The sequence below is a fragment of the Trypanosoma equiperdum genome, assembly GCF_001457755.1.
Source record: "Trypanosoma equiperdum strain OVI genome assembly, contig: ctg_254, whole genome shotgun sequence".
NCBI classification, from domain to species: Eukaryota; Euglenozoa; class Kinetoplastea; order Trypanosomatida; family Trypanosomatidae; genus Trypanosoma; species Trypanosoma equiperdum.
Genome location: NW_027124148.1, coordinates 4,754 through 16,632, shown reverse-complemented (window position 1 = coordinate 16,632; position 11,879 = coordinate 4,754). Strand labels below are relative to the sequence as shown.

The window sequence follows — 11,879 nt, the reverse complement described above, 5'->3', positions numbered from 1 at the left end:
CACACACACACACATAAAAGGAAGAAAACTAGGGGGGACACACCTAACAATCAGAGTTTGCCACGCACTCAACCAAGCTCCACAGCGTTATCACCGCAGCACCCGATAAGAAATCGGAGCGCACGCAAGCGTCGACAGAAACCCAAAAAAAGGGTGAATAGAAGAAAAGGGAAGGTTAAGAGATCAAAAACTGAAAACCAATAGGCGGGTCACTCTCCGCAGAGGTACTCTAAAGATGATGCGCGTAAAAATGTGGCGCAAACATCACACAGATACACTAAGCAGCGGGGAATCAAGATAAATAAACAAAACAAAAGAAACGTTTTCTTTTTCCTTTTTAAAATATCCATTAGTATAACAGGCTCCACCCAGAGTCCCTCACCCATCCATTTCCTCATCCAAACTTCCTCCCTCCTCTGGTCACTTTAATTCTTCTAACAGTTGTTAGTGGTGTCATGGCGCCCCACCGAACGTTCCCTCATCCTCCCAGTGCCAACAAAAAGAGCACGTAAATGCAAAAGCAACTGGAGAAGAGGGCAAAGGAGCAACGGAGAGGAACATTTGCAACAGTAGTCAAAACCGGGCGGTTTCAGCGTGCGCCAACGGCAATAGACAACTGATATTGCAAGTCATCCAGGACAGCACCTAGCACGCAAGCAGAGTGGAATATATTTGTATAAACTTTCGGATAATGGAACAAAAACTACAACGCAACACAAAACGATACCCAATACACAAGCACGCACGCACAAAAACAAACAAACACATATATATATAAATATATAAATATATAAATATATAAGACAACAACTACACCAACCAAAAAATCATATAAACAGACACTCAAATATATCTTCCTCACAGTCTGTTACGTGTCCCACAAACGACGCCCACAAATAACTAAAACCTGCACAATATAAACCGACAAGCTACTTATTCCGACAACAAAAAGGCAGACACAAAACAAAAAAGAGTTAAAAAACAAAATACAACAAAAACACGAGGCATTACACATAAAAATAACACCCCTACCTACAACACATAAAAAAGAGACGAGAAGGATACCACTTAAATCAAGACACTACCTACCATTCAGCAAAAAAAAAATCTCAACACAGCTCAAGTTTGTGAAGAAAAAAAAACACACTAATCACAACTACAAAATAAAAAAATCTAACGAAACGAAAAGAACAATGTAAATATATAGCCTATCAAAAAAATTAAAAAATGGCCAATGTTGATTACACAGCCACATTGTAGATTGAGGCAGCCGTACCAAACACCACAGCGATCACTCCCGATATAAGGAGGAGGTACGTGCACACGTAATTTACCACACCCACCTGAGAAATGCCCCAGTTACCACAGTACATCCGGTACAATGCGGGAATGCAGAAACCAAGGACACCACCGCAGAAACTTCCCAAAAGACCAAATACGGTATTCAGGTCGGGAATGAAGAGGCCAAGGAGCAGAGCGCATAGAGCCATGCAACCGCAAAACAGGCAGTTCTTCCATGTTTCAAGTGTGTTCAAATCCCACCCAATGATGTAATAGCAGCAATCACGGGCTGGTTGCATGCATAGTGAAAACCCAACACAGATCTTCAGCAACATGCCCGCAAACGCAATTGCCATCATCACGTCACCCTTCACGTCATAAATCTCAAAGACAGTTTCTACGGATTTGTTCCCAACATCCGTATAACCGAAGAAACCCGCAATGATGTACACCACACAACACATACTCATGGAATACGTTGTGTGGAGTGTCATGCGCCTTGCGCTCGGTTTGCGCATCTCCGAGTAAATGGAAAAACAGTTCATATGGCACAGGTATGAAAACATGAAGATTGACAATCCCTCAATCGCCCTGTTCCCAGATTTAAACATCTCAACATCCTCGGGAAGTTTCCCATCCTTTAATCCATTTTTCGCGGAGTGCACAACAATGCAGATGACAAAATAAAAAACGAATAGCACAGCGATAGCGGAAGCGTAACGTAGTGAGTTGATTTCCTTGGGTAACGAGAGTGAAAACATTCCAACAAACCATATGATAGACGTGATCACGCGATTGCCCGTCTTTCCCTGAAAGAACTCCAATGCAGAGGACCCAGATAGCACAGAGTCCACAAGGTAACCGGTAGCAATTACATAACTCACGCACGTCCCAAAGGTGAACAACCACGAGACCGATATAGTGAAGTAATCCCACCCGGGTCCAAAAAGGTTCCTCGAGAGATCCGCATATGAGTTGTACCCTGTCATTTCTACTGCCTGCATCATCAGCCCAACGGAGTATATAGTCAACACAGTTACAGTAATTAGAATGAGGATTGATGGGATCACACCACTCATCTGAAAAGCGATAGCGAGACTTATGACTCCAGCCCCCAATGTGGCACTCCCAAGGTTAAACGTTGTCGAAAGGGCACCACCATGGGGAATGATTGCATTTATACATTGCATGAATTTGGAGTCTGTTGTCGGAGTGTCACCATTCTTGTGATGACTTTTCTCGTCTGCCGCTGACATCGCGCCGTATCCCTCACCCTCATCGGTAACAACCTCCGTGTGGGCCTTTCCAGAGCCTAATGGTTCTGTAGGGCTCAGCATATTTAAGAGGTGGGTTTGCTGCGTGTGTACGTTTGTGTGTGTGTGTGTGTGCTGCTTGATAGCTTGATGACTGAAAAGGGAAAGAAAAGAAGCGAGCTAATTCGTACAACGGAAGTAAAGACTGCCAAACACATGAATACACAAGTACCAAGAGTTCTTGCACACCCAGACAAGAATCTACTAAACTCACGGGCATAGCTACTTGCATATCGAAAAAAGCACCACGTTATTTGAAGGGGCATTCAACTCATGGCGACAAAGGAAGACACAAGAAGGTGGTTTCTACGTGCACCAGACAAGTGTCAAACATGACGCACAAATCGCAGCATCATCAGAGAATGAAACACAACGTGTGTCACACACTGCTTCTGCTTACCCCGACAGAAAACAAAAGCGGATAACAAATACAACAAAAAAGGAAGGGAACTAAACAAAAATAAAGGAGCACATTGGAGCGACACGAACGCTGGAGTAACGTATTGTTGGCTTGGCGATTGATAAAACGCGTAACCAACCCTTCACTTAACCCTGTGGGAACATGTTGTACAAAGGTAGAACATCTTCCAGAGTACGTGTTAGGTTACACGTGACACCAACTCCATCCAGCAATCAACATTCATTCGTGTGGCAGACAGAAGTTGATACACACATGTTTTCTGTGAGGAATAGAAACATGAGTATATATAGATAATGCTTTACGCCACGGCTTCGCAATGGAAAACAAAATAACAAATGAGAAAGCATCCTTCCTTGGCCCTCCCCTCTACCTGCGAACCCAAAAACAGGGAACTGCCTGATGGAGACATAGCGCAAAGTAAAAAATAAAAATCGTAACAGAAAGGGAGAAACACTCCAGTAGCGGCCCACGAAGATGTAGTGCAACACAAGGAAGCCACTTTGTGTCACACAATGCTGAGGAAAGAGATATACGCTAAAAGTTCTTTTTAAAAGTTCTAAAAAATAAAATATATAGATATATATATGCCTCCGCTAAACCAACAAAATAATAATAAAGAATATTTTCCCATTTCGTCTTATTTTTTTTTTCTGTCTCATAGTTATGCATCACTCACAGCACCTGCCGCCACCATCCCTACCGTAAATAAACACGAGGAATTAACCTCTCCGCCACAGGGATTTTGTTAAGAGGAAGGAGCCACTTTACGCAGGTCAGAGAAAACAAGGTATGAATCCATAAATACATAACTCTGTATGATAGAGGTGGGCACGCCGTTGCAAAGTGGGCATTAGCTCCTCGTTAACACGGAAACAAACTTATTAAAAAAGAAAACGTTAACGGTGTAAGCAAATTTTCCCCGCTTACACAAACATATTCACCCAACACTGAACACAGTAAAAAGAAGAAAAGAAGAGGCACCTCAAATAAATATGCTTATATACCTATACGTAACACCTAACAGTTGCATTTTGTCTACTCTTACACCACACTAAAGGTCATGCAACTGCTTATCATGCATGACACAAACACATGGAAAAAACAACACAGTAGAAAAAAATTTAAAAATTACCATCACACGACAGAGTTTGCCTGATTATTGCCGTCACTTGCTGCATGCTCCCACTCTAACAAAGGGCCAATGTTGATTACACAGCCACATTGTAGATTGAGGCAGCCGTACCAAACACCACAGCGATCACTCCCGATATAAGGAGGAGGTACGTGCACACGTAATTTACCACACCCACCTGAGAAATGCCCCATTTTTATATATACGTTGTGGTGTCCAGATGAATTGCTTTTCCTTCGATATATTTGTTGTTAGTACATTTTTAAATAGCTGTATTGTTGTTTCTGGTTTATTCTTTTTCTTCATTTTACTTTTTTTCTGTTCATTGTCTTTTTTTGTTTGTTGTTACGTGGATGTTTAATAGTCGATATGAGTTCGTATTCGTTAAATATATTTTTAGTGTTTCACTGCTGATTATTTTTATCTTTTTGTGTGTTGTTTTGTTTTCTGTGTATGGGTTTTTATTTACACATGCCGTTCATGGTGTTTTTTCCCGGTCCTTCTACCTATTTTTGGGACGAACACGAATGTGTTAGGTGCTTTGAAGTGACGCCTCGGTTACTGATTTCCTCGTACATGCGTTGTAGAAGGGGTGTTGCTCGTTTTTCGTTTCGCTGGTTGTGAAGAAGTTGAGTTGGTGTAGTGAGGCATCACCGCGCTCTTGTGGTACGATCCTCAAATGAGAATACGTGCACACCGTTAATTCTGTTTCAAATTCTTCTGATCAAGTCTCATTGTTATTTGTCATACCGAACGCCGGGTCACGTATAATTCTCGTGATTCATTACAAACAGTCTCGTCATATAACGAGGTCATAGTGGATATCAGCACGATTCTGTAAACAGATGTGGCACCTATCATAAGGGAGAATGTTACCGCCACAACTGAATTGTGTGGCGACATTTTCGATGGGAATTGGTAACGTCGTTCAGGCACCTTGCTGGGTGCGATACAGTAACGGTAGGAAGAATCTAGACTACCGTCACGTCCTGTATAGTGTCACCCGAAGTGACAATAAAAAGAAAGACAACAGAGAATTTCGTCACCACCAAAATTTCCAGTGGAGCGAAAACGAAGCACACCACTCGTTAGCCGGAATAAAGAGACCCCGAAAGACAAGTCACTCTACTCTAATAGGTGCCGCAGTCCGCGAAGCAAGGCTTCCTTGCATAAGCATTTTATGTATCCCTACCTTCATCATCACTTTTAATTTCCAAATAAATGCGATAATTTTTATTTTCTTGTTTCAAAAAAGAGGAAGCATGTGTGGAAGTGGGAAAGTGCAGGTAGACTATTAGCGCTACACAATCGTGAGAGGAAGAGACGCAGGCAGTGTGTAAGAGCGGGGCCACACAGTGTTATAGGTGTCACAGCATTTAAGTATGGGCACGCATATGCCAGCGTGTGCCTGTATATAGTAGTGCATGTGAGGCACTGGTTTTCCTACCTTTGTCCTCCTTTTAAATACCATTCCAAGACTGAGCTAGCTGCTTTCGGAAGAGATCGACCCCACCGTACAGGCAACCCCATCAAGAAGCAAGAAAGGACTGCGGAATCTCTTATAGCAACAATAGTTCCATTTTCACAATGTACCAACTCACAAAAACCATCGGAAAACCGGAATTCTATGAATGCTCCTTCTACGCGGAAGGAGGATAAAAAGCACAAACGTGACTGATCATTACAAGCTGATGTCTCATGGAAACTAACAGCATTTACCCCCATCACTTCCGCAACTTCGCCAGCCCATGGAAACCTACGCTCTATGTCAGATCTCGACAACACGATCGATTTTTCAATGCAAGAATTCGAATCAATAAAGTAACTTGGAAGATCGTCACGAGTAGATATAAGAAGGTTGGCGCCATCGATGAAATGGCACCCAAGAATGTCTCGATGGATCTGGTAGCAAAGTGCAATTGCTCTAGAGCTCTCACTCTCACTCCAGTAGACAGTAGGCCTCATTACCTTGCTCACCAGTGCAGTGAAAGGAGTAAGTCCCATTTTACCGCCACAGCGCAGACACACATCTTTTCCGCTCTTTGAGCAATGGAAAAAGGGACCCTCGGAGTACTCCATAAAACAAATATCACAAACGTAGCCATTTTGGTATTCGGGCTCATGATCTATTGGAAGCACTTCAAAATACCTAAAAGTGCACTTATTTTTGTCCTTCATCGTCCCTCCAATAGTCAAAAAAGAAGAAGTAATGACATAAAGTGTAAATAATACGCACCTCATTCAGTGGTTAGTGGTGGCAGTTCAAACTCAGACAATGAAAATACACGTGCCCGTGGTAGAGAAATTTCTGAGACTGTATACATGCATACAGAAATGAATAGACATGTCTATGTCCATGCAACCCCAGTAGTTCGCGACATTGAACACACAAGCACACTGAGTTTCATAACCAATGCTTCCCTGTCGTTGCGATAAGGGCTTCAATTCACTCTCGTAAGCGAAGCCCCTGTGTCAGACGCGCGGTAAACAGCCACAGGTATGAAGAGACTTTCTTCTCCCTAACACAACGCGGGTAACCAACCTCAACTTTATTCTTTAAAAGCTAAATCACTTGTACACCGCAAGGGAAAACAACTCGCCACCAACATGAATACAGCTTTGTGACATCAAGGGGTCGGAAAGCTGAAATACTTGGCCCACATTAAAGTTAAACGATCAACATACGTACGAACAACCATACATATACACTTACATGTGCAGAAAGCTGAGAAAGACGTAGACTCTTCAGATATGGAAATACTGAAGACGACGTAAGAGCGACAACAACGGATAAAGAAAGATCCCTTCTTCACAACCGCAACAGTGGCAACCAAACGGTTCGTTAAATTTTTATTCGTGATCGCAGAGTGAACAAACCATGGTTGCCCACTAACAAATATAGCAGTATCAATAACAACAACAGTCCTGACAGCCGACGCTGATACTTCCACATCCATCACAACACTAAGCACACTGGACGTACCCTAACAGTCCCTACGGGCACGTTGTCATAAAACGAGGGCCCCGGTGCTACGAGCAATAGAATACGCAAAGGTCAAAACATCAGACCCATTTCCAGCCTTTGTTTATCTGTACCTTCTGATTTTATTTATTAAGAGTGATTTTATTGCAAAAAAAACAGGAGAAGGGGGTCGTGCTTGGGTGTCAGTGCTATGCAATGTCAAATACCTACCATGGAATCGACGTTTTCACGTGCTTCCATGTTCATTTGTACATGCCCCTTCAATGGGGGAAAGTGGACATTCTCTCATCTCTCCTCCCCTGAGCAGGTTAAATAAAATTAAAAGCCGCTCCACGTCAATTGGGGGGGGGGGGCACTTGGTTAAAACAAACAACTATAACCGGCTGCCTGGAGAGGAGGTTCAGCTGTGTGCGCAGCGTGGCGCGAACCATCAACTGAGTCCCTCCCCTAGGGACACGAAAAATGCAAAAGAAAACACTTAGTGGTTGCCCTTAACTCGCCTCAGAATGGTGGCAGGCTTGTCATGAAGAGTCATTCCACAGAGACTCTTTGACAGAGGGGATACGTAAGTCAATAGTGGCAAAGACATATTTGAACTAAGATGTAGTAATGTTGATTATCTTGCGTTTGTAGAGGAGTGACTGTCAAGCTTAGCGGTAAAGTGCATGAGTAGAGAGGAACATTAACAACTATTCCATTCACACTCCACCACGTGGTTCGAGATGGAGCGGTAAGTCACTGCATATCCCCCTCCTTTCTGTGGGATATACTGACGAAGAGGAACCTAACGATCGGTGACAATGGAAAAAAACAAAGGAAAGGCACACAAACTTTTCCTTTTCATTGACAATCACCCCTTCATTCTTACTAATACCTCATTCGAGGAAGAGGACGAAACTGATCAATTTTTTTGTTTGCTAAAAGCGAAAAAAAAACATTGTTCTTTTTTTTTTTTTGAGTGTTTTTGCACAGCTCCTCGAGGTGCCTTGAGCACATATACTTCAGCACAAACACTTAATTGCAAAATGAAAAAGTTAAACCTTGGACTCTGCCAAACGCGTGTGTGCATATAATTACAAAAATAACGCACGCAAAACACTTTGTTTTCAATGTAGTGGCGGGGTGCGCAGTCAATCCGGGGTGATGCGTACGTTGCGACCGCGTTGCGCAGCATAAGTGGGGGGAGCACTCGCAGCACTCGAGGCTGTCTTATCGCACTAATAGTCACCGTGTTTCGTAGTGGGGGGAACCAGAAAGCAACATGTCTAGCACCGGACTTCGTACTGAACACTGCGGCCTCAACAACGAAGGGGGGAATGATAATAATACATAAAAGAAGTAATAAGGAAACTCCGCCGCCCCTACACACGAAAAGAGAATTTATTTATTTATTTATTTTTATGCGCATCGGAGGTACTCCCACACCCAGATCAACGACGACGGCGAGACTCGGAGCAACCCTAACCACCCTTCCCACTCAAAACACCACTAACGGTCCCGTCCCGTTCGCGCACGGTGCGAAATAGGGTGGACGCCTCATCCCAGAACAATGTCGAGGAAAGCAAAACAACGTTGGAAACGCCGAGCTTACATCACCTATGAACACCGCCGCAGGATGGAACCCAACGAAGGAAAACAGCGACCCCCCATAACGGCAGCAGACCCGCAATAGCCCAACAACTGCAAATCGTAAACACCGGCTGAATCAGGCACCGGACGCCTCTCCATCCGCCCCTTGGCGAAGGTATATCGTGGGGGGGCTACTGTGGCATGCCGCCGTGGCACACGAAGACCGATGAAACGGCAGAACGGTGGGGAGGATTGGGAGCAGCGTCGTCCCACCGACGCGGAAAAGAAAGGACCTTCGTCCTCTCTCTGAAGCGCTGAGGGCTACGGAAGAAACAAAATGGCCCTCAAGCGCGACCCGTAGTGCTCGCCAAAGGGGAAACGGAGAAGTAAAGGGGACCCCTCAACAGCCTACAAAGCGAAGCCCCATAGGGTTCCACCTCGTTGCCCCTATGGACAACGGGAAGGGAGAACCCGTGGACCGCGTCCACAGGAAAATTGGAGAGGGCAAAAGGGAAACAGCGCCACCGAACTCGAGACCGGAAACGCCATCCACTAGCAGCCGCCTTGGCCTAAAGTCTGGCCGCGCTGCCCCACACCGGAGGCACACGCAGACATACATTTTCAAAAGCGCCTGCTTTGACATACCTCTCCGAAACGAACGTGGAGAACCAGCACCATGCACGATATCTACGGAGGGATTGAGTAAATCGGTGGGTACCCTGGTTCGAAAGGGGCTTTCATTTCACGTAGAGCAATCGGCAGACCAGCTCACGGCCGTCGCCCCATAAGTAAGCGACCAGAGTTCGAGAAGCCCCGTCCCCGTTCACTCGGCGCCACTATGCCCTTATTGGCGGGAAAACGCCTGTGCTCCTTTACCGAAAGCCGGGGTGTGCAGCGGCAGCTGCAGCAGTCACTTTCGAGCTGCGGACTTGGTGAGAAAGGAAGAAAGCGAACCGCACCCAATGCGCGCTAGGATCGCTACGAACAAGAGAATGCAAATGGGAGCATGCATCCCAGTAAGGCGAAATTGGGACAACCGGCTTGAAAGGGCACCTGGCCGGTTTGTGCCCACTTAGCCGGAAGACGAACCATAATTTAAAATTTGCGCATTGAGAGCTAAAAGAAGGAGGGGAGCACCGACAAAAAACTGTCCAGGGTCAGCCGCAAAACACGCCTACCTTCGACAGCCCAACGCAAAATAAACAAGGAAAAAAAAACCGTCTTCGACGGAACGTTGGAAGAGGATCGCCTTCCAGGAAAATTGACGTAAGTAGGGATTCCTCAAGAGGGCTGGAGAAAGTTCAGCGACGCCACTAGCTACGTAAGGTAGAAAGTGGGATCGTTTATCTACCCTCGACGGATGGGAAAATCAGACCAGTTTGCGCCGCTTACCACGCCCGCACCCACAGGAGACGGAGGGCCCCCTCCTATGGCCATATTGCCATGTGTTAACCGTGGAAGGGGCGGCGACGTTCTGGCACGGTGGAACTCCTGTTTCGTATACTGGTGAAGCGTTCCGTGCGAGGAAGCACCCCGCACACGTGTTCACACCGCCAGCAGACGCGTCTGCGCGAACCACCATCTGTAACGGGGAAAAAATGCAACACCGCCCGCTAGCAGCGTGCCCCACAGTGGTTGGTGGACCTCTGCTCCCGTCTTGAGTGACCACTGAAAAACCATGGAGGCGGCGTGTCCGCTGGTCCGCCACGATGGGAAAACCACATCACCACGGGCGACAGCGAGGCCGCAACCACCGGCCGCCCGGATACGAGGGAAAAGTTGTCTACACCGGCACTACGCCGCTGCAGAGGCAATCGCGCCACCGAGTGCGGGGTGGTTCCGTTGAGCGACAGCCCCTATACATCGCCCTTTGGAATTGGAAGCCTCCCGGCCCCCCCCCCCACACACACGCACACGATATCGGCAGGTACTGCGCCAACGCACGAAAGCGCGGACGTTCCGTCTACAAAATGCACCTCGGACGCACGACCAACGACAGGAACCCTGGTGGCTGAACTCCGGGGCCTCCTCCATACATAATGCCCCGGGGGGAATCAAAATGACAGCGAGGTGCGGCGGTTGGAACCGGTTGTACACAAGCGGCCGGAGAGGCCGACATATTCTGATTAATGGAAAACGATGCCTTAAGAAAAGAAGCACAAGCCACCGACAGTGCCACGGTTCTCCACCTTGTAGACGAAGACGCAGCCGTGGAGCAAGGAGGGAAGGAAGGAAGGCGGAAACGACAGCTGTACACCGAGTAAAAGGAACGCCGTGCAGCCCCACACTTGAAAGCATAAGGATATTGGAATGGCCGGCTCTCTTGGAGCCTGGCACTCGCGGTGTCGGGAGAGCTCTTTAAAGCAGTATAATCTGATAAGCCCTGATTTCACAGCGGCATCACAACAAACAAACGAACAGAAGGGGAAAAACAGGCACAACCCTCGAGTAAGCAAAGACTTTTCAGGGAACTACCAAACGGGTTTCTATAGAAAAATTCAACGAATCCTTGTGACGGTCACGGCACGATCGCAACGATATGCTGGTGCGCTAAACTGGTTTTGGCGAATCCCACTCCCCCTCATCACTCTCGCGTGGATCCAGTTTTCCTTAGATTTAGGTAACGGCATGTATAAGCAAGGCGTGTGGCGGGTTTGGTTATTAATTATTACTTAGTGCGAGAGCAGGGATCGGACATGGCTAGTTTTCTTGAAGTCGGCACCCGCTGGGGTGGAGAACAAACAGACTGAGCGAAACGGACGCCACAAGATTAGTCTGCGATTAAAACACTTTGCGGAGAAACCGGGGATTAACGGTCCCCTAGCCACTGGTGAACGAGAACCCAAAAAGAAAAAAGATGAAATGATGCAGCATACCACACGAGGAAAGTGGAAGTGCGGACGAGCCCCCAAGTTCGGCAATGAACTGATTGCGTTTTCCCCTTCATCAAGCAGGAGAAATCCATCACCATCGAGTTAGCTCCCGTGTAAAGGAGGAACGCAGCGATGCATGGCAGTTAGCCGGACGCCGCAAATGGAAGACAGTGCACCCTGAGGGGCACAGAGATAAATGGGCATTGGATACTCCCAACCCCTAACAGTAGACACTGCCGGGCCCCCCTCCTCTTTCTCGTGCGCGCGCACCGTCGCACATGTGGCAGCACTAACGATTCAGCGGAGC

At 46.5% G+C, this 11,879-nt stretch overlaps 2 protein-coding genes across 2 annotated transcripts; both read right to left on the bottom strand.

The window, feature by feature from the left end:
- Nucleotides 1-1,241: 1,241 nt before the first annotated feature.
- TEOVI_000093300 (amino acid transporter, putative) lies at nucleotides 1,242-2,618 on the bottom strand (the record flags this gene model as incomplete). Its single annotated transcript, XM_067224251.1, has 1 exon — nucleotides 1,242-2,618. The coding sequence occupies one exon, from the start codon at nucleotides 2,616-2,618 to the stop codon at nucleotides 1,242-1,244; it is 1,377 nt and encodes a 458-aa protein (XP_067080352.1).
- A 2,972-nt stretch (nucleotides 2,619-5,590) lies between these two features.
- On the bottom strand, nucleotides 5,591-6,388 carry TEOVI_000093200 (uncharacterized protein; the record flags this gene model as incomplete). Its single annotated transcript, XM_067224250.1, has 1 exon — nucleotides 5,591-6,388. One exon carries the CDS (start codon nucleotides 6,386-6,388, stop codon nucleotides 5,591-5,593), a length of 798 nt encoding a protein of 265 aa, XP_067080351.1.
- Nucleotides 6,389-11,879: the final 5,491 nt, after the last annotated feature.